Here is a 27052-nt window from a genome sequence, read left to right as displayed (position 1 = left end):
GGGTCTGTTTTTTTTTCTATTTCTGATGTGAAAGGGGAGATGATCGTAGGAAGATGCCTCATATCGAGACAGAACTTGTAGAATCATAGAATCATAGCTAGGGGTGTGATACGTCTGGAATTTCCTGGACATAACCGGAATATTGCAGTCTGAAGCAGTGTCCAAAATTTTTGAAATATGGCAACCCTATCATAGAGGTATTGCTCAGCCTGACAGAGGTTTTTCAAGGTTTCAGACATGAGTCTTTCTCAATGCTTTCTGGAGATATGTGGGCTTGAACCTGGGAATTTTAGAAAGTGGAGCTTGTGATCTCTGCCACTGAGCTTATGAAACATAACTCACATGCGTCACAGGTTTTCTGTGCTGCTTTGGGACAAAACAGTGTACGAGCTTTCAACCTTCCCAGAACTTTTTATATGTCTACAAAAATAGTGTTATGAGTTTGTGGGGTGTCAGACATTCTAAGTTTCTGGGTCCAATAATAGTGAGAACTAATCAAGGTTTGGGGGAATTAAACTGTGCCCAACAGCTTATGTTAGAGATACAGTGGTACCTTGGGTTAAGTACTTAATTCGTTCCGGAGGTCCGTACTTAACCTGAAACTGTTCTTAACCTGAAGCACCACTTTAGCTAATGGGGCCTCCTGCTGCTGCTGCACTGCTGGAGCACGATTTCTGTTCTCATCCTGAAGCAAAGTTCTTAACCCGAGGTACTATTTCTGGGTTAGCGGTAACCTGAAGCGTATGTAACCCGAAGCACCACTGTACTAACCAGGCCATCCTGATGATGGCTTGCTGAGTGAGAGTTGTTAGGGCAGAGGTCGGCAAGGCTTACCTCATCTGGGCTGGTTCACTCCAGTAGAGATCCCTCTGTGGGCTGGATTGCGCGAGCACGTGAGCGCGTGCACCCATGATTTCTGGTGTCTGCGTCTGCAGTTTCCGATGCCGCGGAACCAAGCCCCCGCACCGGTTTAGCACAGAATGTGAGGACTCGCCAAGCAGGCAGCTCGGTTCAGGGCCGGCTCATGGGCCAGTTAAACGACACCCATGGGCTGCTTGTGGCCCATGGGCCTTAGGTTGCCTACCCCTGTGTTAGGGGAACAAAGCCTGATGGCGGCCAAATCGTTAACCAAACAGGGGCAGGGAGATGGGCAACTAATAGCATAGGGGTGTGAGCCCCTCCTTCCTGTAGAGAGGTAGTTAGGTAAAGGGACCCCTGACCATTAGGTTCAGTTGTGGCCGACTCTGGGGTTGCGACGCTCATCTCGCTTTATTTGCTGAGGGAGCCGGCGTACAGCTTCCGGGTCATGTGGCCAGCATGACTAAGCCTCTTCTGGCAAACCAGAGCAGTGTACGGAAACGCCGTTTACCTTCCCACCAGAGCGGTACCTACCGGTATTTATCTACTTGCACTTTGACGTGCTTTTGAACTGCTAGGTGGGCAGGAGCAGGGACCGAGCAACGGGAGCTCACCCTGTCACGGGGATTCGAACCACCGACCTTCTGATCGGGAAGTCCTAGGCTCTGTGGTTTAGCCCACAGCGCCACCCGCGTCCCAGAGAGTTAGTTAGCAGGAGACAAAAGGCTAGTTTTTAGAATGGTAGTTGGCAGTGATGTGCTAGAAAAAACTATGATAGGCTGTAAAAAGGAGACAGAGGGCATGGCTGATTTCTCTGCTGGATCCAAGTTCAGTTTGTCTATGGGAGAAGCAAGAGACCCTCTTGGAGTGTAATACTGGGAACCCCTCCACAGTAGGCTCAGGTGGTATTGATGTGTAAGTAAGCCATATATCATAAAGACATAAAGCTGTGCCTCTTTCCAAAGGAAACACAAATCCTGGGTAAGAGCCTGGAACCTCTGGAATCTTGCCCTGCTCAGAGATTGGGGTAGCATGTAAAGCTTTTTGCAATTTTTTTAAAAGTCCCATTTGGTAGAGGGACCAAATATAGTCCTGTCAGGAGCAGCCTGTCCCATTTCACTGCTTGAAGCAAAATGGGAAGGCGCAGCTCCACTGCCAAAGCTTCCCTTATCTGGGTGTGGTGGCAGCGCCCGTGAAGCAGCAACAATGGTGAGTTCTGGTAAGATATCGTGAGATTCCAGTGTGATCCTGCTGGTGAAGAAGTGGTGGTATAGACAGGGTGCCTGCAGTGGCACCAACTTGGGGGGGGGGGGTCCTGACGCCCAAGGCAGGTGCTTCACCCCCCCCATGGGTGGGCTGGGCCTGGGTACCAGTCCCTGGCACACTGTGTGTGTGAAGAATTGCTGGTCCACCACATCAGATAGTTTGAGAAGCACCGTGCCTTTCATTTTTAAAAGCAATATAAGAAGCCGCCTTAAAGCAAGTCAGACTGTTGCTCTATCAAACTTACAGTGACTAGCAGTGGCAACTGAGGATTTCAGACAGGAGTATTTCCCAGCCCTACCTAGAGATGATAAGGATCCAACCTTTTTTGCATGCCAGGCATGTACTTCATCACTGAACTAGATATATTTGAGGCATTCTTGTCTGGGTGGGAAAGAGACTGTCAGATCTTGAAAACAAGAGAGGATTGCGAGATTCTCACACGTGGATTTTCCTGGTGGTTTCTTTAGCTGAATCAGCAATCGTTGCTCATTTGACAGGCCCAAACTAAATTGCATCACTTCCTACAAGCAATCAGACATAGTGCATCTCCTTAAGGCATCTTACACATCCAACCACAGAGGCAGGAAACAGGAAATGTACATGTTCTGTACAGCTAAGGGAGAATGAAACAAACTTCATACCTGATCACAGGGACGTCAACATGCAGAAACACAACTTTATGTTGCCTTTATTTCTGTTGCTCAGCGAAAGACCTGCTTGCTGTGGTAAGTGGCAGTAACATGCTCTCTGCATTGTTAAGGAGAACTAACGATAGAGGCACGTTTTATGCTTGAGGCTATGGAACTGTTTTGAAGTGTCACACCCAGAATATCTGGTCCCTGCAAAGGCTGTCTGTACAAACTTGCACTCTGTCTTGTAACTCTTCTTCCCAACAGTTTGCTGTCTTTTCTTTCCATGGATCCGGCTTGAGCTACAGATCTGAGGTGTGTTGAGATGTACGTGAAGCCTTTGTTTCTGAGTCATTGCTGGTTCTGCCGTATGAGTTTTTATGTATATATATTTTTTAAAATCCTGTGCTTCTACGACTGCAGTCCTGTGCACACTTGGCATGAGCACAACTAGACTCAGTGGGTCTTTTCTCTAAGTAGACAGGCACAAGGCAGCCTTGTAATATCGGTATTTTATGGGCAAATAAATCCACACTCTCATTGTTATCGCGATAGCTGAATGTATCAAATTACTGGGTAGTAAGCTCCTAGAAATATTGAGCATGTGCTGCTGTTTAAGATAGTGTCAGCCCCAGACAATTTGTTTTTGTAGGGCAGCACAGCAAAAAAAAATGTGTTTTGGGGTGTTCTTTTTCCCATGTAAAAATAATTGGGGGTGGAATCATTGTCCTAGTTTTATCTTCATATATTTGAGACCATTGGTGATTAAGTTTCAGTCAGAGCTGACACTCAAATTAATGGACCTAACTTGGTCATCTTCATTCATTTCAATGGATATACTCTAATAAATGGTTGACTGCTATTTAAAGTGTCTAAACATGCACATTTTGTACAAGAGAGACAGAGAGGGTAGAAGTTCTTTGTTTTTTCTTTTAATTGTAAAAGGGTTGTCTAAGCATGCTGCACCTAAATCCAGCAAATTTACCTCAAAAGCAGAAGTCCCATTTGCTGATATTCATAACTGGTTTTGAAGAAAGTGAAAAAGTTTTTCCACAAAGGTTTGGGTTACCACAAGCCTGAGAGTTCCTGTATTTGCTTTGTTTTTCTTTCATTGCTTTAAATTACCCAGTGAGTTGGTTCCTGCTTGTACTTTATAATAATATGAAAAGTGTTCATTCCACCTTCTGTGGGCATCCTCCCTAGTGTCTGAACTGCAACTGTACCTGACCTGAAGATGGTGGGATAAAATATGAAGAGTGACTTAGCGAGTTATTGAGGGATTCTATTATTCATATAATCTAAATCTTGGTAAAACCCTAGACTGGTAAAGCTAGGTTTCAGACAGGAAGAATTTAGTCACAGGCAAATTTTTAATAAAAGCTGAGGTTGGTAGAGAAGAAAAAAGTCTGCAAGCTCCACAGAGATTGAAGAAAATTGTTGCCACAGGAGAATGGCAGTTCGACTGCCCACCAGCTATGGTAAGCTATAAACGATGACTTATTCTGCACAAGGAAATTGTGCCTGCATTGGTCCTCATTGCTGCTCCCTGCTTAAACAGGGGGAAGAGGAGAAGAGGGTGAAGAAAGAGCTGTGAGTGGAGAGGGGCCTTTTCTCCATCCTTTGCCCCCCCCCTTGGAAATTCAACAATCCTGCTGCACCTGGAACTGGGTGCAGAGAGTGCAGCTGAAAGGGAAACAGCTGTGGGCAGCCTGAGGAAGTGCCATGCACCTTGAGCCTAAAAAAGCAAGGCTAGAGTGAGATGCTAGGGCAGGGGTCAGCAAACATTTTCAGCAGGGGGCCGGTCCACTGTCCCTCAGACCTTGTGGGGGGCTGGACTATATTTTGGGGGGAAAATATGAACGAATTTCTATGCCCCACAAATAACTCAGAGATGCATTTTAAATAAAAGGGAACATTCTACTCAAAAACACGCTGATTCCCAGACCGTCTGCAGGCCGGATTTAGAAGGCGATTGGGCTGGATCCGGTCCCTGGGCCTTAGTTTGCTTACCCATGGGCTAGGGGGATGTTCACTGTTTCTAGGAACTCTTTTCACTGTGAGACTTCTGTGGGTCAACTGAGTTTGTTTGGAGGCTGGAACAGAACCCAGACCCAGAGGCTGAGAAAGAGGGTGTGTCAGAAGGCAAAGGAATTGATATTGATTTCCATATATTAGTAAGTTTGAATTAATATAATTTTTATCTGTAACTGTGTAATTTGTAATACTTTAAGTTGTCTGTTGTTTCCTGTACACCACTTCAATATATATTTAATATTTTAAGCAGTACTGTATAGAAATTAAATAATCAACCAATAATCAAGGAGCGTCTCCACCGCCATTGTTCAGCCTGAGGTCCAGCTCTGAGGGCCTTCTGGCAGTTCCCTCACTGCGAGAAGTGAGGTTACAGGGAACCAGCCAGAGGGCCTTCTCGGTGGTGGCGCCTGCCCTGTGGACCCCCCCCCCAACAGATGTCAAGGAAATAAACAACTACTTGACTTTTAGAAGACATCTGAAGGCAACCCTGTTTAGGGAAGTTTTTAATGTTTGATGTTTTATCGTGTTTTTAATATTCTATTGGGAGGCACCCAGAGCGGCTGGGGAAACCCAGCCAGATGGGCAGGGTATGTATGTATGTATGTATGTACGTACGTACGTACGTACGTATGTATGTATGTATGTATGTAAAGGTAAAGGTACCCCTGACCATCAGGTCCAGTCACAGACGACTCTGGGGTTGTGGTGCTCATCTCGCTTTACTGGCCGAGGGAGCCGGCGTTCAGCTTCCGGGTCATGTGGCCAGCATGACTAAGCTGCTTCTGGTGAACCAGAGCAGCGCATGGAAACACAGTTTACCTTCCTGCCAGAGTGGTACCTATTTATCTACTTGCACTTTGATGTGCTTTTGAACTGCTAGGTTGGCAGGAGCAGGGACCGAACAACGGAAGCTCACCCTTTTGCGGGGATTCGAACTGCTGACCTTCTGATCGGCAAGCCCTAGGCTCTGTGGTTTAACCCACAGCGCCACCCACGTCCCTTACATATGTATGTATGCATGCATGAATGAATGAATGAATACTGGTAATCACTGGGAGGAAACAAATCACAATCCCTGATTTTGTGTTATGTCTGAACGAGGGATCATGGTTTGTTTCGCTCCCAACATACCACAACCTCAGGCAAGGTTTGTTCGTGGCTTAACCAACTGTGGTTATTGGAGCAAAACAAGCCACAATCCTTAGTTAGAATGTAATGCTAGGCCAGGGGTCGTGCTTTGTCTGCTCCCAGTAAAAATGGGAAAGATCAAGGAGGAGCAAAGTAGGGGCAGCTTGCTTATGTGTTGTAAGCCATGGTTTATGACATGGGTGGAGTACCCTTTTGGCCTGGGTGAGACCACCATTTGTCTCCCCTTACCCTAGAGATGTGCGGGTCACCTGTCTGTAAACCATCAAATGACTCATAGGTGGACACATCTACCTGTCATAGAAGACCCACAGGGTGGGGGGTTTCCTTTGCCATAGGAAACTCTCTGGATTTTACCTCCCACGCTAATCATGTAGCATTTGCAAAGCAGTCCACAAGAGAGACGTCGTCTGTTAAGTACTTTGGGTGCATTAATGTTTTGACTACCGCCATTTCTTGCAACAGCTTGAGACGCTAAGCTTCTGAACTTTTAAAAAATCTCTAAGGAAGTTCTTGCGAAAGGCAACTTCCGAAGAAGAATGAAAGTCTGAAGCGGCTTCTTGTTCAGACAAGTTTCAAGGAAGAGAAACCCAAATATTTTAAAGCATATTAACTTGAAGTATAAATCAAATGCTAGCTTAGGCCTCTGGACAAAATATATGAGCATTTTAGATAGAAATGGCTTTCGAGAAATGAAAGCAGATTTCTCATTGTGAAATAGCCAAATGCTGGATAAAACTCACCCACAAGCTGGCTTGTTGACGACAGGCTCGGAAAACGTTCCTGGTTTTGGCAGCATTGCTTGCCTGTCTCCGTATCAAATTTCCAACGATTATTAAAATAATACCATTGTTTGGATCCTCTCCAAATACCTGATCATGATTAAAGACTGAATTGAAAACACAAGACTCCTCAGGTGTTTGAACCCTTTGACACTCATAAGAATGTCAGAAGAACCCTCCTCGCTGGATCAGACCACAGTCCTGTTATTTACACTAATGTGTGCATTTATATGCACACTTTACCCTGATACATGCATTTATGTACATGTTGTTTGGCTGGAGAACCGCATTGCAATGTTCAAAGAAAGTGTGAATGTTAAAGGATGGCTGTGTTTCTGTTCACATCTTGTTTCAGACAGTGAGAATTTTGTAAGGTGAACCTTAAAATCCAAACTGAATCAAATTTCTCCCCATCCTCATTCACTTCAAGCTGAGTTAGAATATCCTTAATGAGGCTTAGGAGCCTGCAGAAAATAGTAATAACTTTTCCAGACAGGCCACACCTTTGAGTCAACTCTCTAGGAACTGACTCCTGAGTCCTAGTTGTTTCTCTTCAAGGGCCTACATGCCAGATAGTTGGTTGATAATGCATATATCACACATTCTGTCTCTGATCCTCTTAACTGAGCCCAAATTGTAGCCTAGTCTCACAAATGCTTACTTGTATGAAAGTTTCATTAACTTAAATTGTCCTTAATTCCGGGCATATATGCTTAGCATAACCTCTAATTTGGGAACTGTTTCATAAGAATGGTTGCAGTACTCTATCAAGAGGTGTGTTTTTTTTATTGTTCAGTCCCGTCCCCCGTCCCCCCATTTTAATGTTTATATCAAACGTGCAACTGACCTACTTTTCCTTCTGTGAATGGAACTGAATCCTGGATATGGTGTGGGTGGGATGGGGTGGGAAAATGGAAATCACATTTCCTTCCTTAGGTATTTCTTGGGGGGCAACCAGTTTGAAAACTTTAGACACGAGGGATGGATGTACCCCGGGGTGAGGGTGGGGGAAGCCTGCCAAAGTTCAGACAAATAGTTCCATGGACTTTTGTTCTGGAAATTTTACCTTAGTTAATAAAACACCAACAAGTGGAAAACTCACAGTTTTTCCTTCCGCTTACCTGCTCTCCCTACATGAAAGTGTCCTTTGTGAAGAAAAAAAGAGAGAGTGTTATTATTTTAATTGTGTAGGGGTTTTTTTAAGGAAAAATAATGATTGGGAATGAAGCATGCCACCTCAGTAGTCAAACTCCACTGCTTACACCCTGCTCTCACATCCAAAACTCAGAGGAGAATGATGACCCACATGTTGACTTAAACATCACTCCCCCAAATTCCTGAAGCTAAACCCATCCATCAAACTAAATACCCACCCCAGCCCTCTCCCCCTTCTCCTTTACAGCTCCTCCTATCTCGAGCTCACGTTTTCAGTTCCCTGTGTTACTTTAGAAAAGGGGGGACGCTCCCCTGAGGACACATTCCGCCATGTCTCTTAAGACACATGCCAATAAAAAGGAGGATTAGGAGAGGCAACGAATTCTCTTTTAGTTGGGAACACTCTTAATGGGAGGAAATGGAAGAACAGCTTTTCTCTTCTTAAATAAGTTGTTTCTGGCATGGATACAACGAAATACTTTTGAAGTTACTTTCATACATACATAATATTGCAGGGCATCTCACAGCAATTGTAGTGATTGCCTTTCCTCTTAAGAACAAAAACGCTGATTGAATCGATGCAGTTTTACAAGTAATTTAAAAAGAGAGAAAATGGCATTTGCTTACCTACCTGCTCATGTGATTCAGCCCTTCATAGATTTTAGAGAGGTGGCTTCTTCAGGTAGCAGATTTTTGGGTATGGGGGTCTTGAAAGGGCAGCAAATTGCCCTTTGCCCCAAAATTAACCTTTTTAGTTAATTATTCCTGTATTTGTACTGTCAGGGAGAGGCCTCTGTAGGATTTTTTTGTGTGGGGGATACCATTTTCTATTCAATCCTAGGCAGCAAAATGTATTGGCCTTCTCGGGGAAATCTGTCATCTCAAGAGTATTTTATTACCAGTCAATCAATGTGATTTTCATTTCACCTGACTGCCATAACTTTAAAGCACACACCCTTCCACCAACATGCTAGCTTGTCCTCTTCTTCCCTGGAAGTACTTGGCGTAACCTTTTATAGCTATTCTGTAAGACATTAACCAGTTGATTACATTTCTATTGCAGCTTTCCACAAGGGCAAGAGTAGTCAACATGAAGTCCTCCAGATGCTGTGGACTACCTGCAACTCACAGCATGCCTACCACTGGCCTTGCTAGCTGAGGCTGATAGGTGCAGGACCAGCCCAAGACATTTTGCCACCTGAAGTGAAATAAACAATGGCACCCCTCCCATTCCATGTTCAAATGCTGACCAGGTTAGCATCTGACTTTCACTTCAACACTGGTGATGAGGCAGAGTCCTCCACATACTTGAGGGCAGTGGCCTAGCTTAGGGTGCACAGAGCAGGCCCCAGGGTTTACAGAGCTCTGTGTAAGGTAAAGGTAAAGGTACCCCTGCCCGTACGGGCCAGTCTTGACAGACTCTAGGGTTGTGCGCCCATCTCACTTAAGAGGCCGGGGGTCAGCGCTGTCCAGAGACACTTCCGGGTCACGTGGCCAGCGTGACAAAGCTGCACCTGGCGAGCCAGCGCAGCACACGGAAACGCCGTTTACCTTCCCGCCAGTAAGTGGTCCCTATTTATCTACTTGCACCCGGGGGTGCTTTCGAACTGCTAGGTTGGCAGGCGCTGGGACTGAGCAACGGGAGCGTACCCCGCTGCGGGGATTCGAACTGCCGACCTTTCGATCGGCAAGCCCTAGGCGCTGAGGCTTTTACCCACAGCGCCACCCGCGTCCCACAGAGCTCTGTGTACTTTCTGCCTATCAGACCTGCTGTCTGAGGTCAGTGTCTCAATCTGTCTAGTGGCAGGATTGGCCTTGGGTGCAAGTTGTAATCCACCACACCACTGGCTACCTCTGCTGCAGAGAGTTCATGCTGGCATCTGTATAAGCAGATTTGCTGAATGCCACTACGATGAATCCTCCAGCTAAAACTCTGTAGTGCACTTTCAGTGAAATTTCCCTTTCACACTTTTTGGTGACCCCATTTGACACAATGACATCTCTGTCCAATAAAGATGGGGAAAGGTACTAGCATAGGCATGTGGATTGCAGACTTCTGAGATATTTGACTGCAATATTGGTATGTTACATAGCCAACTGTTGCTTATTTTTATCTCTCGTCCCCATCCCTCCCTAGGAGTCTGGCAGCACAACTGGGAGAGTGAAATGGCTTAGACTGAAGTTATTTTGGGAGCAATTAATTTATAAAGCGTCTGAAGTATGTGCTGCTCTCAAAGGCAGGAACAAATATTTACATCTCACCAACCATAACATCAAGCTTTCGGAATGCCTTCTGAATTTGATACCGGGGGGAGAATGATCTATTATCACCGCCTTTTTATTGGTCAATGCATGTGTGCATATAAAAAAGATTTGCCCTTCCATTCAGTAAGAGAACTCGCTTTCTCAAGGGCGCCAGGTCTCAAATTTGGATCACTTCACTGTGCTATTTGCCATGACTCCAAGATCACTTTCTGGAGTAGCCACAGCTAATTCAGAAGCCACCTGTTTGTAGTCGGGATGTTCATTCCTCAATAGAGATGTTAATTCCTTTTAATAATGAATGGGTAATGAATGAATCGCTGGGGACGCGGGTGGCACTGTGGGTAAAAGCCTCAGCGCCTAGGGCTTGCCGATCGAAAGGTCGGCGGTTCGAATCCCCGCTGTGGGGTGCGCTCCCGCTGCTCGGTCCCAGTGCCTGCCAACCTAGCAGTTCGAAAGCACCCCCAGGTGCAAGTAGATAAATAGGGACCGCTTACTAGCGGGAAGGTAAATGGCGTTTCTGTGTGCGGCTCTGGCTCGCCAGAGCAGCGATGTCATGCTGGCCACGTGACCCGGAAGTGTCTCCGGACAGCGCTGGCCCCGGCCTCTTGAGTGAGATGGGCGCACAACCCTAGAGTCTGTCAAGACTGGCCCGTACGGGCAGGGGTACCTTTACCTTTTTAATGAATGAATCAACATAACTGATTTCTTCATTGTCATGCGAATAAATGAATGGGAAATAGTAATCCATCATATCTGAATGAAAAACAAAATTAAGGGAAATTTGTTCCATTAGTTTGCACATATTTACTTTCCTTTAAAGTGTGGTCCCTTTGTCCAATCTGTCTGAAATTTGGCTAGTCTGGTGCCTAAGGATGGAGAAGGGCTGTTGTTGTTTGTGATGGTAATAAAATCAGGGATCCACAAATGTTGGCTAGGCTCCCTTGCCAGCCATTATTTGTGGTAACTACCAGCCCTCTCCCATGCATCCTCTGGCATTCACAGAGAACTTGGGAGAGAAACAGTCTGTTCTTATTTGTGTGGGTTATGGAGAGGATAAGGAAGAATGGAAGTCTTTCCTGCTGTTTGGAAAGGAATCCTGCTATTTCTTACCTGATTGGGGGAAATGCAATGGAAATGAGATCTGCAGGGCAGGGGTTTGTGTGGTGCTGGATGTTTGGATCACCAGAGGGCAGTTGCCCGTGGTGAGTTGACAAGCGGATTTGTTGATTCCTAAGTAGAATGCAAGCAAATGTCTTATCCCTTAGATAGAAAATACAGAAGTTGCAAGCAGCAGAAAACACGTGGGGTTTTCATTACAATCACTGAAAACAACAACTGAACAGATGCAATTCTGACAAATGGAAACTTAAATGAGACTTTAAAATGAAAAACAGACAGTGATTTGTCTCACACACCTCTCATTTTTAATGTGTGTTTCATTGTACTTATTTGCCAGCATTCCAGATACAGCTGTATGTCTAAAGCTCAGCACAGCAGCTCTCAACTTTATTCTGCTTTTGAGATTTAGGATTTTTTTTTTTAAAAAAATCTTTTGTTCCCTTTTGTTCCAAACAGCTGTATACGTTTGGAGCTGTTCTGTGCTGCATCTTCAGTATACCTTGTTTCAAAGAACGTGTTTTTCGTTGTGAGCGTGTCATGCTGTAAATATCTGTTCATAATTTTTGTGTGAATTGAATACTATGTACCATTGTATAATAGTAGCTTTCATAAAGCAAACCATAAATATACTGACTTTTCTTACCAAAAAACCCAACAAACCAACTTTATTTTCCTAAATGCTTTGTAGTGATTTACAAACTCAGTGCTCCACTACAATGCCCTGATTCTAGATTTACAACACACTGGGTTTAACAAATCTCTGTGGAAACCATTATAGATCCAAAGGACACAGTCATGAGTTGTTATGTAATCAGAAGATGTGGGTCACAAGAGAAATGCCAAGTCTAAGATCCCATTGCCAATAACAGTTTTTGAGCAGCCATGCGGTCAAGGATGCTTCTTGAGTACGCATCAGAAAATGAATGGATTTTTTTAAAGAAGCTCATTTGCTAAAATTTATTTTTAGTTCCAGTTATCCAAATAAAAGTGATATATACTTGTCTCCCCCCCCCCAGTCCAGATTAAGACCTTTAGAAACCCTAAGCACTTAAAAGATTTTGGGGCCCCCATAGATATATTCAAAATATAAACAATAATAAACCGTAAAATAAAATGTTATGTTTTTGATATTAAACAAAACCTACAGTAAGATAGAAAATACTGTTTATTTTTTATACTTTCACTTTATTTATATTTGAGGGGGAAAGTTCTCCTACTTTTTCTGATGGAAAAATTATGTGGTGACCCCTTCCCTTGATACCCTAAGCATGTGCTTATTTTGCTTAATGGTTAATCCAGCCCTGTTTCCCCCCATTTGGCAGGCTCTACAACAGCACCAGCAGATGAAGAATTTTCAGGGCATGGCTTGACATCACCTGTTACCACAGAAGTACCTGTACTGAATACACTGGGATCACCTACATCTGTTATGATTTTGACAACTAGTGACCAGGGTGTGCAAACTGCCTCTACATCTACAGAAGCAGAGAATTCGGAAATGGAAACCACGGCCTCTGCAGAAATGGAAGACCTACATCCTGCTTTGATATACGGAGTCCCGGCTGCTCTGCTTCTAGTCCTGATTGTTTTGCTGGTTGTTTTCATTGTCAGACGTTGGAAACAGAAACCACCCAAGCAAGGTAGATATTAAAGTTTCTTGGGTGATGTGTGAAGGACCATATTAGATTATATATATATGGAGGAGCAGGATTGCCAGCTTGGCCCCGTGACCGTGGGTGCCCAGTGTCGTGGGTTCTATGCAGTGTGCATGGCCTGGACACTGAAATTTGTGGGTGCCCGGCCCCTTCATGGGGAATTTTGTGGGTGTTTGGGCACTCAGGGCCCCAGGGAGCTGGCACCTATGCAGAGGAGACAACTGGCTATCACATGGTAAATGTCTGAATTGGATTTAACTCTTGAATTAGGTCTAACTTTAGTTTAGGAGGTGGCGCTGTGGGTTAAACCACAGAGCCTAGGACTTGCCGATCAGAAGGTCGGCGGTTCGAATCCCCGTGACGGGGTGAGCTCCTGTTGCCTAGTCCCTGCTCCTGCCAACCTAGCAGTTCGAAAGCACATCAAAGTGCAAATAGATAAATAGGTACCACTCCGGCGGGAAGGTAAACGGTGTTTCTGTGCGCTGCTCTGGTTCGCCAGAAGCAGCTTGGTCATGCTGGCCACATGACCTGGAAGCTGTCTGCGGACAAACGGCGGCTCCCTCGGCCAATAAAGCGAGATGAGCGCTGCAACCCCAGAGTCGGTCACGACTGGACCTAATGGTCAGGGGTCCCTTTACCTTTTTACTGTGTATGAGCCGAAATATGTGCTACATCGCTAAGTTTATTTCTAACTACTCAGGACAGAAAAAATATGCATCTGCACTCTGTGAGAGTCAGTGAACAACCGAAACAAAGGAACAGGAAACCAGTAACATCAACATCCATCGCCTGTCTCCCATGAGACTTCCAACAGTCTGGAATGTAGACAGAGTCTTGTGACTCCAAAAACTACACAGTGGCATAAACAGAAATCCAACATATGGGGATTTCAGCAGCTGGCTTGCCTCTAACTTCTGGTCATTGGGTTGAAGGTTAAGATTGGATCCTATGCTCATACAATTGCATGTGTGTATAATGCAGGATAACAATATTCTCTCAGGTTACCTGTGGGGTGACATATATTTTGTCGCAAATCAGTCCAGGGTGGCATTCTGTGTGATTCCTGGCAGCCCCCAAAACAAAAGAGAATACATTTTCTATTCACTGTGATAGGGAATAGACCCAGGAGGCAAAGCTCATGGTCTGGAAGGAAGGGAAGATGATTTCTGCAGCCTATGCTTGAGCACTGGGATTTTGAGCCCTCAGTGCCTCGTATATTCCATGCTGCTGAACAGTGTTGTTGAAAACCAGGCACATTTCTGAATTCCTCAGGAGACTATTATTTGGCTAAACACAATTCCAGTGCAAACAAGAAATCCCACTTAACCTGGTCTGACTGTGCTTCTTAGTCCCCACTGCTTATCTCTCTTGTCCAGGACAGTTATAATGGGATTTTCTTGGCTTTTCGGCTCTTTCTCAAGGGTGTTTGGCCATAGATAATTCCCCTTGCCATTTTTCTTATACTTGCCCTTATACTTACTACAGTATTGGATTTATGCCTCTCCAATAAAGAAAGAGGAGAAAATAAGGCTGCCTCAAAAATTAATTTTATTCTTCACATTTCCCCTCACAAAGGTCTTCCAGGATAAACGTGGCAATTGCACCTACCGCTTGCTAAGATCCAAACATGCTGCAGGAGAATCATGGGATTGTGATGTCTTTAATCCGCCAGCTAGAAGGATAATGCAATCCAGGAAACGACATGTTTCCCTTGACAATGATTCTGCTTATGATGCAATGGAAAGGGGAAACGGGCAGAGCCTTTAGAAAATATACAGTGAAATATAAAGGGCTGGTAACAGTGGGAGAAGCTTTAAGATGGTGATTGGACATGCACAGATTCAAATATTTAAAATATACAAGCAGTGGTTTAATAGTCTCATGGCTAATGATGCTTATGAATATTGGTATATAAACATACAGGGCAACTGTCTACAGGCATATTTTCAGTTGCAACGCCATGAATTCTTGGCATTGGTTTTTGGTTGTGTGTTTTTCTCCTGCTTGTGATACTTTGGCTGAGTGTGCACCATATCCTTAAAGCACAGTCTAGGCACCCCCACCCCAAAGAATCATGGGAACTGTGGTTTGTTAAGGCTGCTGGGAGCTCCATGAGGGTTAAACATCAGTTCCTAGGATGGGGGGCAGCGGGATGCAGTGGCATAGCATGGGGGGCCCACCCGGGCACAAAAAATGTTAGGGGTGCAAAATTTCAACACCTGGTGCTGTCTCAATACAGCTACATGCTTCCGTTGCTGAGCTCCGTTGAAAACAGCTTCTCCATGAGAACCAGGAAGTGACCTCTCCAGATAACAGAGCAGCTCTTCTTTTTTATCTCTGTGGCTGCAATCTCCTGGGTGACGCAGACAGTTTAGGGTGACTCAAACCCTGCAATACACACCTAGATTAAGGAACAGGGTAATTGAGTACATTCTCAACCCAGAAATTTGTTCTCAGTACCAAAACTAAACTCGCAATCCCCATGCACAAAAACGCATTTCTAGTTCCTCTGCCCCCACCCCAGCTTTCTTCATTCAGCGGGGGGGGGGGGGAGATATTTCCTTGTTTTTCAAATTATTTTTGCTTTTTTTCTTTAAAAAATGTTTAGGGGTACTCTCATTTTGACTCAATAAAATCACTGGAAAAAGAAATGAAGCCGCCATCGGAGGTGGTAACAACGAAATTGCTAGATTCCAACTCCTACTTCACACATTAAACGCTCTCTACCATCTGAGACTCAGGAAACACCGTGACAGGAAATTAGGCTGCCATTGGGGGTAGCAACAGAACTGATGATTCAGTGTGCTAGAGAAGAAACTACAGTGGTGCCTCGCAAGACGAAATTAATTCGTTCCGCAAGTTTTTTCTTCTTGCGAGTTTTTCGTCTTGCGATGCACGGTTTCCCATAGGAATGCATTGAAAATCAATTAATGCGTTCCTAGGGAAACCACCTTCAGACCAGGTCCGGGGACAGTCTGTTCCCCGACCTCTTCTGAAGGCTGGGGGGGGGGGGAACAAGGGCTTTTTTCCCACTGCCAGCCTTCAGAAGGCTGTTCTGAAGGCTGGCGGTGGGAAAAAAAGCCCTTCTTCCCACCTCCCGCCCCGCAAGCTCCGGGGACAGGAGGGCTTTGCTGCCGACCGCCAGCATTTTAAAAGCCCCTGCTGTCCCGGGGCGATTTTAAAATGCTGGCGGGCGGGAGCGAAGTCTCTGCTGTCCCGGGGAGATTTTAAAATGCTGGGGGGCGGGAGCGAACGCTTCGCTCCCGCCCGCCAACATTTTAAGATCGCCCGGGGCAGCAGAGACTTCTCGCCCAAAGCAAGGGGAGCTCTCCGAAGGGCTCCCCGTGCTTCGGGCGACAGGCTGCCGCCCCAAGCCTCGCGCACCCGGTGGGACCTCCTGCCGGGTGCGCGAGGCTTGCAGACACTCGCCCGAAGCAGGGGAAGCCCTCCGGAGGGCTCCCCGTGCTTCGGGTGACAGGCTGCCGCCCCAAGCCTCGCGCACCCGGTGGGACCTCCTGCCGGGTGCGCGAGGCTTGCAGACACTCGCCCGAAGCAGGGGAAGCCCTCCGGAGGGCTCCCCGTGCTTCGGGTGACAGGCTGCCGCCCCAAGCCTCGCGCACCCGGCGGGACCTCCTGCCGGGCGCGCGAGGCTTGCAGACACTCGCCCGAAGCAGGGGGAGCTCTCCGAAGGGCTCCCCGTGCTTCGGGCGACAGGCTGCCGCCCCAAGCCTCGCGCACCCGGCGGGACCTCCTGCCGGGCGCGCGAGGCTTGCAGGCACTCGCCCAAAGCAAGGGGAAGCCCTCCGGAGGGCTCCCCGTGCTTCGGGTGACAGGCTGCCGCCCCAAGCCTCGCGCACCCGGCGGGACCTCCTGCCGGGCGCGCGAGGCTTGCAGGCACTCGCCCAAAGCAAGGGGAGCTCTCCGAAGGGCTCCCCGTGCTTCGGGTGACAGGCTGCCGCCCCAAGCCTCGCGCACCCGGCGGGACCTCCTGCCGGGCGCGCGAGGCTTGCAGGCACTCGCCCAAAGCAAGGGGAGCTCTCCGAAGGGCTCCCCATGCTTCGGGTGACAGGCTGCCGCCCCAAGCCTCGCGCACCCGGCTGGACCTCCTGCCGGGCGCGCGAGGCTTGCAGACACTCGCCCAAAGATTTTAAAATGCTGGGGGTCGGGAGCGAAGCGTTCGCTCCCGCCCGCCAGCATTTTAAGATCGCCCGGGGCAGCGGAGAAGTCTCCGCTGTCCCTGGAAGGCAGGCGGGGGGGAGCAAAGACTTTTGCCCCCCGCCAGCCTTCAGAAGAGGTCCAGGACCTCTTCTGAAGGCCGGCTGTGGGCGAAAGTCTTTGCTCCCGACCGCCAGCAATTTAAAACAGGTCCCCGGAGATTTCCCTATGGGCTTTCGTCTTGCGAAGCAAGCCCATAGGGAAATTCGTCTTGCGAAGCGCCTCCAAAACAGAAAACCCTTTCGTCTTGCGGGTTTTCCGTCTTGCGAGGCATTCGTCTTGCGGGGTACCACTGTAATTTTATTTTGGTAGTTTCTTCTCCCGTTAGATTCACAAAATATTTAGGGGTATGCACACCCCTGCATACCCCCAGAAAAAGCACTGTGTATTACTCAGAAATCTCCTGCAGTATTAGAACCCGATCTACTTTCCCCACCAATGACTGAGGCTGCAATCCTATACAGTCGTACCTTGGTTCTCGAACGGAATCCGTTCCGGAAGTCCGTTCAACTTCCAAAAACATTCGAAAACCAAGGCGGAGCTTCCAATTGGCTGCAGTAGTTTCCTGCACTCAATCAGAAGCCACGGAAGCCACATTGGACGTTCAGCTTCCAAAAAAGTTTGCAAACCGGAACACTCACTTCTGGGTTTGCGGTGTTTGGGAGCCAAAACATTTGAGTCAGAAGGCGTTTGAGAACCAAGGTACGACTGTACATGCTTTTATGGGACTGGATCCCATAGAACACAGCTGTTATGGTCTGAGCCTCAAGCAATAGCCAGAATTCTCAGATGGAGGAGAACTGAAGTGGTCAAGTCCATGACTACCATACCACTGGCTGAAGAACACAGTTGGGTTCCTCATCCTGAACCTGAGTCTGGCAGACAGGAACTTGCTGCACCAGGACTGCTAGAACACTCACCCCTCCCTGAACCCAATTCACCCAAGATGCCAACCTCTTCTTGCTCCACAACACCTGTTCAACAGTACGGGGGGCAACCCCAGAGGAGAATGCACTCATTTGTACACCAGGGAATTTTGTCAGACTGAGGGCTGCTTTCCTTTGTAGGCAACTTCCTGGGGGCAATGTATCAGTGGTGGGCAGGGCCTGAAGCAATAGTGGGCAGAGCGATTCTACACACACGCCCCATCAGTACCCTCCATCCAGGAAAGCAAGAGGCATTATTGGAGTTTAAGGACACATTCTAACCAGATAAGAACACCCAAGGAGGATAGTAGGCAGGGTTCGAGATGAGTGCGGCCTGGGAAGAAATTGGGGCCTGTGGAGCCAGATTGTGGCCCTCCAGGCATTTCATCAGCCTCTGGGCCTGAGGTTTCCTGTTCCTGTTTTAAGTAGCCACACTCCTCAGGTAGCAGGCAGTGGAGTCTAGGAAGAGTAATCTGGACAGAGTGGTCCATTCACCTTCTCCTTCCATTGGAACAAGTGGCTCACTGAGAGCTCTCCGAGGTCCTGCTGCTCCAGGCTGCCTTGTGGAGTACCCCTGGCACACCCCATGAGCTTTTGCTTGAGGTCAGGTCAGGACAACTATGCTGTGAATTTGTCATGCCAACTGTGAATCATTTGTACTGACAAAAGGTGCAGCCTATATAGCATATTTTTGGGGTGGAACTTTCAACAGAACTCGAGGCATTGTGGAGACGGCATGGTTAAATCTGTGGTCCAAACCATCAATGTTTCTGCTGGGAAAAGTGAAGCAGTGCCTACATCCTTCCCCCTGTCCTTTCCTCCCTCCTATACCTTGCTAGGTATAAAAAGACACATTTCCTTTCAGTTGTTCAGAAGACAGTTTCCTCCTTTAAAAATACCACATCCTAACCTCCAATGGATGTGGTTTCCCCTCTTATTCCATCTGGTGTTTCATCCACCTGCATCTCTCCTGGCAATTGGTACTCTTTCCTTGGTTTATTTTCCTTCATTGCTCCGTGCTCTCAAATGCCTTTCTCTCCAGGTTTTAGGTGTTTGTGTGTGTTTGCGTTTTCATCTTGCCCCTTATCTGTAATCTGCTACAGTCTCTGTTCGTAAACAGGTGCACTGCACATGTACAGCATTAGGCTGTGTGGAAGTAAACATTTTTTATCACAGTTGTTGACTTCTCATTATGTTGCTTTCACTGTTGGAACCTGTTAGCCTCAAGAAATTCATTGCTTCCAGTCTCCTGTTCACCGCTAGACTCTGATTTGAATATTAATGCAGCTTGGCTGTAGTCAACATCTTAAATTTACCTCAGCTACTAATTTCAACTTGGGCTTAATATCCATTTTACTGCATTTTACTTTCTTGCTGCCTCCAAGTTCATATGTTTTTCTTTTTTCTTCTTCTTTTTGGCTTTGTGCATAATAATTATTCAGGAAGGTAAAGGATGTAATCCTGGCCCAATTTGCCTCATACTATTTCTCAACCTTGTGCCCTCCGGGTATTTTGGATTGAAAAGCATCTGACTTCACAAATCAACAAAGCAAGAATGGATAACCAAGGGAAAGGGGGAAGGGAATGGAGTATAGCTGGGTTGAATCTTGAGCAGGAGCATTCTACTCTGCAATATTTAATTGCCAGCCCACCGCACATCTCTCTATCTCTTTTTTAAATGAATCATTTACTTCTTTCTGAAATGCATTTCATTTTATTTCAGAGGAACTACCAAGTGAAAGCTGTAAAAGGTAAGACTGCTTCCTGTTCATATCAACAGTTGTGGAACTGTTCTCATGGCCTAGGGCCACATAGACTCTTCAGTATGACAGAACCATATCTAATTTTTTTAAAATGGCTGTCGTCTTTAGGCGATGTCCCCCATATTGCAACAATGGGATCTACTGGACTACTAGTTTATTGCATTAGCTTTATTCCAGATTTAGTAACATTTATTGATTCAACAGCTCACACAATGATGCTCTTTTCTAAATTAAGCACACCGACAGCTAAATACTTAAATACAGCCTAACACGTGGATTGATTTTAAAATGGTATTTAAAATATCTGTCTAACAATTCTAAACTGTGTGGTCCAAAATATGTTTTTGTTTTCTTACTCAGTCCTATTTTTGAAGAAGACACACCCTCTGTAATGGAAATAGAGATGGAAGAGCTTGATAAATGGATGAGCAGCTTAAAACGAAATAGTATGTATTGATCTCATTCTACTCTTGGACCTTTTTCTTTTCTAACAAGCCCATCTCTTCCCACTGTCTTTGCCTAAGTTCTCTAAAATGCATTTAAGTCTATAATCTGAAATACTAAAATAGTAGCAGAAGATATCTGCTCTTTAAATATTGAGGGGATTGAAAAAAAGATGTGTGTCCCTTTAAGGTGATGTAGTTTTTATTTCAAAGCCTAAATATTTGTAGCCATTTCAATATAGCAAGTGGCTTCTCTGAGAGTGGTGTGTGTTTTAGTATTAAGGAGTGTTTTTTGGCATTAATTTGCGATATGCTTCACCACTATTGACTCATGGCTCCTAGCACTTTTTATTCACTGCCATCTCCAGGATCATCTTACAGGCGTGTTGCTATGACCACATCGTTTCCTCCTTGCAGTCTTTTTAGGTTTGCTATCTACTCCTCCATTACCTGGAATGAAATCATTGTTTTCTCCACAAGCAGATGGCTAGTTGTGATTATTGTCCAATCTGGAAGAGAGCTGGGCATATCCAATTATTCTTAAACCTATGTCTCCTGGCTTCTTATTCCAATCTGCATGCTTGTTTGCCTCAAACACTGTATATTAAATCAAGCTTCTTGGCACAGGGAATGTGGTATCAATATCTTATTCCAAGAGGTTCGCAAAACATAGCTGCTGGGGGGGGGGGAGAGACATAAAAACCAGAGAAAGGGCTAAAATACATGTAGGCACCAAGATACCCAGACCACAGATAGTGCCATAAAGTCACTGCGGTCTAGTGGATAGAATAGTACAAGTAAAAACTTGGGCCCAAGGTTGCTTCCAGATGACCTGTTTATTCAGCATTCGTCCTGATTGGTTTCCACAATGTTTGCGGGAAGGTTATACAATGTCAACTGCTTATTGAACATTCATCCTGAGTTGCTTGCAGGGAGATTATATGACATCTCATCAAGCAGTTGCTATCCCACAGTTTCCACTGCATTTCCCTCTTACTTTCCAATGATAAAAGTCTGTTTTTTCCTGGGGTGGGGGAGTGGGTTTGTTCTGCAAGAGCTCCACTTTAATTGTACAGCCTGAATTTGCTGACATGCCACTGTATTCCACCTGGAAAGAGTGACAGTATGGAAGCACCCTAAGTTCCTGCTCAGAAAGGACTCATTAGGTGATCACGGTCAAGTTGCTCCCTTAGAGCCTCAATACCCTGATAACAGAGGATCGTCTCACCAAGCTGCTGAAAAGACCTTGCATACCTAGAGCCTGGTTCAAAGACTATGCAAAAGGGGAAAACTGTGCACAATGACACAAATATTGAGTATGGCAAGTCACCTACATCCACATCAGAACCTCCTCCCCTTTCACTCTATGCCTGTTACTTGACATTACAGGGACCTCTTCTACACTCATATGGCTTTGGTAATCTACATAGGATAGTAGCTATTTTCTTGAGAACTGATCTCCGTAGATTATTAGAGGTGCTCTATGTGCAACAAGATCCAATATGTACCTTTGCAAGGTAAAGGAGTGGATTGGAATAACCTCAAGGCTATTATGGTTGCTATTGTTGTTAACGTAAAGTGAGTAATTTGCTCACTGTTCGGACTGGTGAAACCCTATGTCCTACAGACATGTTTGGGGGGTCACAGCTTGATTTGATTTTTGAATCGCTAATAATTTCTGTAAACATGTATATCACTTTTGTGCGTAGCTATTAACTTTTGTGCGTAGCTATTAACAACAAGTAGTGATATGAATCCTCCCTGCCCACCAAAAAAACCTGTTCTGTTTCCCCCAAATTCTTTTGGAGATAATGGGGGAGGGGATTTCTTAACCCCCTCAAAAAATCCTTCACATAGCTTAAGACTACTATTTTTTCCAAGTCATGCTTCTTGAAGAAGGGACTGTAGAGTAAAGTCCCATACAACTAAACACAGTTGCCTTATGTCCAGCTTGTAAGGCCTCCAGGTAAGCAAATTGCTAGGCATACCTTGCCTGCTGATCAAATGACTTTGGGAAAGCATTACATATCCATAATATGTAGATGAGGGGCCTACCCAGTGGGCCTTCGGATGTTGCTGGACTTCAGCTCCCACCATCACTCACTGTTGGCCATGCTGGCTGGGGCTGATGGGAGCTGTAGTCCAACATCTGGAGGACCACAGGTTAGCAACCCCTGCTCTGGTCTATACCTTTACAGATTTGTGCAATACTATGGAAATACTATCAACTAACGGCAACATTGGAGTGAAGAGCCCTGGTGCTTAAATCTCTAGCACCAGATAGGAGAAGTTTATTGGTGTGAACATGGCCATCCTCCTTAGACTAGGCACCTATGCTTAGTTCACATTTAATTTGGCATCAGTGGGTTTGGTGCTCTGTCCTTTGCTTGACGCAGTAAGCTGCGGTGAGCCTGACATTACAGTACCTGGCAGAAGACACAGAGCCTGCCTTTAAAAGTGAAGCCCCTGACCTTGCTAGGGGTCTTCAAAGTTTGCCACTACTCGATGGGTGCTACCCAGCAACAGCATGAAAAGGACAACAGCACACAAACTCACCAGCTGGAGTAATCCAGCAGAATAACAGACATGACATAAACAATTGTATGATGGGCAATTTATTATTATCTCTCTTATTTTTAGCTTGTGACAAAGGCAAGGTGCTGGGAAATGGGTGCTCTGCGCATATATATATATAATATAAATAAAACAAAGGTTACTATGGCTTCTGACTTATCCACAAGGGTTTTAAATGGGCTAATGGTTGCAGACATAATAATAAAAATAAAAAATGATGTCCAGGTCCTGGAGGAGTCTACAGTGCAGTCATTGCTATTCAAATTGAACAGACGTTCACAAAATTCCCCAGGCTAATAGTTTCACTGTCTCCAATCTTTTCTTAGCTGAATGTGAATATTTGCCTGCCGTGAAAGAAGAAAAAGACTGCAATGCCAGCCCAAGGTACTTGCGATTCTCCAATTACACTTCTGAAAGGGACACTGTCAGCTTCAATAGATCCAAAATTGAACAATGGTCTCTTCTTCTTTGCAGATGACCCTGAAATCTATTTTGCTTATCAACATTACTCTGTTGTTTGAGGCACACGATAGATTTGCGAGCCCACTTCTGCCCCACCACTGAGAGATGGGGTTTTATTAGTCTTGTTGGTGAGATGGATGCGGAACTTCATTTTGTGAACTGTCCGCTGCTAATTCAATATATCTTTTTGGAAGGGATTATTCTTTAGATGGAGTTGTGTTTCTGTCCAGCTCACTGGTTCTATACCTGCTGAGTGGCTGGTATAATAAGAAAATTCAATGGACTTATGTAGCTGATATATGTGTTGAAGGTACGAAGACATTTTGTGGTTGCATTTTAAACAGACGATTAGCCACTGTTCTAGTAATTGTGAACTATAAAAAAAAGAAAAAGAAAATTAACACAATGAATGCACTTTCCAAAGCACTTTTTTCCAGTTTCTTCTTGAATATATCCTAGAATTTGCCTTTTGGTTGCCCCTTTACCTCTCACAAGCCACAAACATTAAGGGGAAGGGCTATAGTTCAGTGGGATAACATCTGTTTCCTATGCAGAAGTCCCTGGTTCATTCCCCAGCATTTTCAGGCTGGGAGCATATTCAGTCTGAAACCCCAGAAAGCCGCTTCTACTCAATGTAAAACAATACTGAGCTAGAGAGACTAGTGTTCTGACTTAGGTTCCTATGCTTTCAATGTTTGTTCTTAGAGTGGCTGAAAATATCCATGTTTGGGGGGTGGCAGGTGGGGAGAAGGGCAATATTTGAAATCGCCCACCTTTGCTGCATTTCCAAGATGCTGGAATAAAATGTTGAATGGTCGCTCTTGAAAACCGGCTGTGTAAATCAGTAGTGAGCACGCTTCAGGCTTGAGGGATCTCCTTTATTTTGACAGGAGCCACTGAGGTCCACCAACCAGAGCCAGTGCAAAATAGCAGCAGGGGGCAGAGCCTGATTCAAATAGAGTTTTGTGAGAGGAGGGACAGCAATTGCCTACCGCACCTCATGAACATCTTGAGTTGCTACAGATTAGGGATTCTAAACAGAAACCTCTAAAGCTAGTCTGTGGGGCTGCACTAAGCCATGGTCAAAGGAAACCAAGAAATGCTAATATTTTACAGGTGAGGAACATAGAAAGGGGGTTACTTGAAGACTTTACTTGCTATTGTTAAACCACTGGAAGTCAGAAAGCTTTTTACTGTGACTCACACAGTAAAATGGGCAGATCACACAGAGATCTGCCAGAAGATCCTAATCTACTCTTCGCCCATCCCTTCTGTAAATAAAAGAGCAGCATGGATTTCTGGGAGGGAGGGGAGGAGAAAGAATCACTGGGACCACTAGTTACAGATGGGTAGCCGTGTTGGTCTGCCATAGTCAAAACAAAAAAAATTCCTTCCAGTAGCACCTTAAAGACCAACTAAGTTAGTTCTTGGTATGAGCTTTCGTGTGCATGCACACTTCTTCAGATACCTGAAGAAGTGTGCATGCACACGAAAGCTCATACCAAGAACTAACTTAGTTGGTCTTTAAGGTGCTACTGGAAGGAATTTTTTTTGTTGGGACCACTAGGTGGCTCTGCTTTATTATGAATCATGGCAATAGTGTAGGCTTGTGTCCTTTATGATATGCTACTTGAAATTAGATATGTTTTGCTAAGGGAAAGGGCATAGAGAGCTTCAGGTGACAACAAACGCCCCTGAGAGAATTAAAGCGTGAGATGCGAGAACAAAGGTGTCTAATCAAGTGCCCTGAGGACACTTCTGTGGACATTTCCTCCAGGGTAATTTGCTGCAGTTCAGTGTAAGCAGTCAGCAGATTTTCTTCACTCAGATAGGCTGGATTGTAGCAACCAATCAGTAAGATTGGGGAAGTGGGGATCTGCCAGCAAAGATTCTCAAACCATTACAGATTCTCAAACCAATTGATTCTGTGGCGGGAATGAATATTTGGATTGTTCTGGTTTGTGGGACCTACTTTTGCATTTTACAAGAACACCCCCCCCCCCAAGGTTATCCAGATGCAGAATAATGACTCAGGGAAGCAAAGTCAGGTGCAACATGGTGGTTCATAAGTGTGACTTGTGATGGAAATTGTTTGACCCCCCCATCTTGCTGTGTACACCAGGCTGGAATCCCCCTCCTTATCTTCTTGTTATCACCACTCACCCCAACGGGTGAGTGAGGCATCCCAGGCCTGCAGGCCAATTGCCTGGGAGCGGTGGCACCAAAGAAGCTGTTACAGACAGTGAAAACATGAGGACCAAGAAGGCAGAAAGGGACCCATGGTATAAAGAAAGCAAGGAACGGTAGATAAAGTGCAGTAAAGGATGCTGGCAGGAAAAGATCATCAGTCACTCAGCACATGAAATCAAAGACTTTGCAGGCAATAGATTCTTGAAGGAAATCCCATGCTAATTGCATTGCACCACAGATCCACAGAGATTGTGAGTTTTGAGCTGGCCTATAATCAATCTTGGTTTCTTCTGGTTATCGGCAAGGGAACAGATCAGAGATTGGCAGCAACAACAACAACAACCTCACAACAGAATAGGGTTATGGGGGCTTTCTTTCATTGTACTAACGTGTGTTGCATTGAGAGTGTGTAAACATATGAATTTCAGTTCAGTCTTAACCTAATCATAACACTTTTGCAGAAAATTAACAGCCTTTTAATTCTGTACAATACTAGGTTCTGTGTAACTCAGACATTTGAATGCTTGATGCTAGTCCAATAGTAAGACGTGCTCTTTCTCATTCTATACACACTGTGTGGCAATGGAACAATCTAGGTCAGGGGTTTAATAGTTTTAAAATAAAAATGTGAAGGGCAGGGGGCCTAGGGGGGCCAAGAGGGTATATGAAGGCACCCTTGGGTGTCACACTGGGGACCCCAGGTCTAAGGAAGAACTGATCACAATTTTTTTAAAAAAACCACCTAATTGTGTGTGTTAGGAAAGTACAATGTTCAAATGTGGAAACACCTGCTAATTATTTTATTAAACAATGTTTACACAGTGACTGCGAATCTTGAAATCAAGAAGGCATTGTATGAATTGAAGGAAGAAACAGCAAACCTTATAATTCCTGAGATCTGGGGTGATCTGGATTTGAGTTTCCTTCACCTGAAACAGTCAAGGATGCTAATGCATTTGTCCTTCCCTGCTGCTTCTGTTCCTCATCATGATGACATCAGTTCTGCAAAGCAAAGGTCCTGGGAAAAAAATTCTGCTGTGAAATTCAGAAGGAATAGGAAGAGTGCAATCCTCTTTCAGACATTTCCCGGAGCAATTCATTCCCGCCCCCCTTGATCAATCACGTTATGGTATTATTTTGTAAGGTTGCCCATTACACTAATGTTTTTTTATGTACAAAGGACACTGTGTCCTTGGTTCTGAATTTCTTTGCTCCTGTGTGTTTAAATCACAGTTCTGAAATACAATCCGAGGAACTGGCATTTAATTTTCTTTCTGGTAATGATGGTGATACCTCACACAGATTTGAACAGATGAGGGCAACAGAAACGGGCAATCATTCTATAAATGAATGTAGCATGGACATCATTTCAAACAACCAGGAGCTGTCGGAGGATTTGGGACAAGGAAATACTGCAAGATTTGAAAAGCTTGTATTGTGTCGATATGGATGATGTCATTATATAGTTGAGTCACTAGATGGTGCTGAACTGGTATCTGAAGCGAGCCAGGAATTTCCTGTTACTGTTCTTTTTAAAGAGACATAATAAAGTTCTTTTCTAGCTTCCTAG

At 45.2% G+C, this 27052-nt stretch overlaps 1 protein-coding gene across 1 annotated transcript; it reads left to right on the top strand.

Moving 5' to 3' along the window:
* Positions 1–2659: 2659 nt before the first annotated feature.
* On the top strand, positions 2660–27052 carry TMEM154 (transmembrane protein 154). The gene is made up of 6 exons (XM_028745069.2): positions 2660–2849; positions 12577–12894; positions 19774–19801; positions 20174–20259; positions 23157–23214; positions 26305–27052. The coding sequence occupies exons 1-6, from the start codon at positions 2786–2788 to the stop codon at positions 26318–26320; spliced, it is 570 nt and encodes a 189-aa protein (XP_028600902.2). The 5' UTR covers positions 2660–2785; the 3' UTR covers positions 26321–27052.

The sequence above is a fragment of the Podarcis muralis genome, chromosome 9 (genome assembly GCF_964188315.1).
Source record: "Podarcis muralis chromosome 9, rPodMur119.hap1.1, whole genome shotgun sequence".
Classification (NCBI taxonomy): domain Eukaryota; kingdom Metazoa; phylum Chordata; class Lepidosauria; order Squamata; family Lacertidae; genus Podarcis; species Podarcis muralis.
This window is presented reverse-complemented; position numbering and strand designations above follow the sequence as displayed.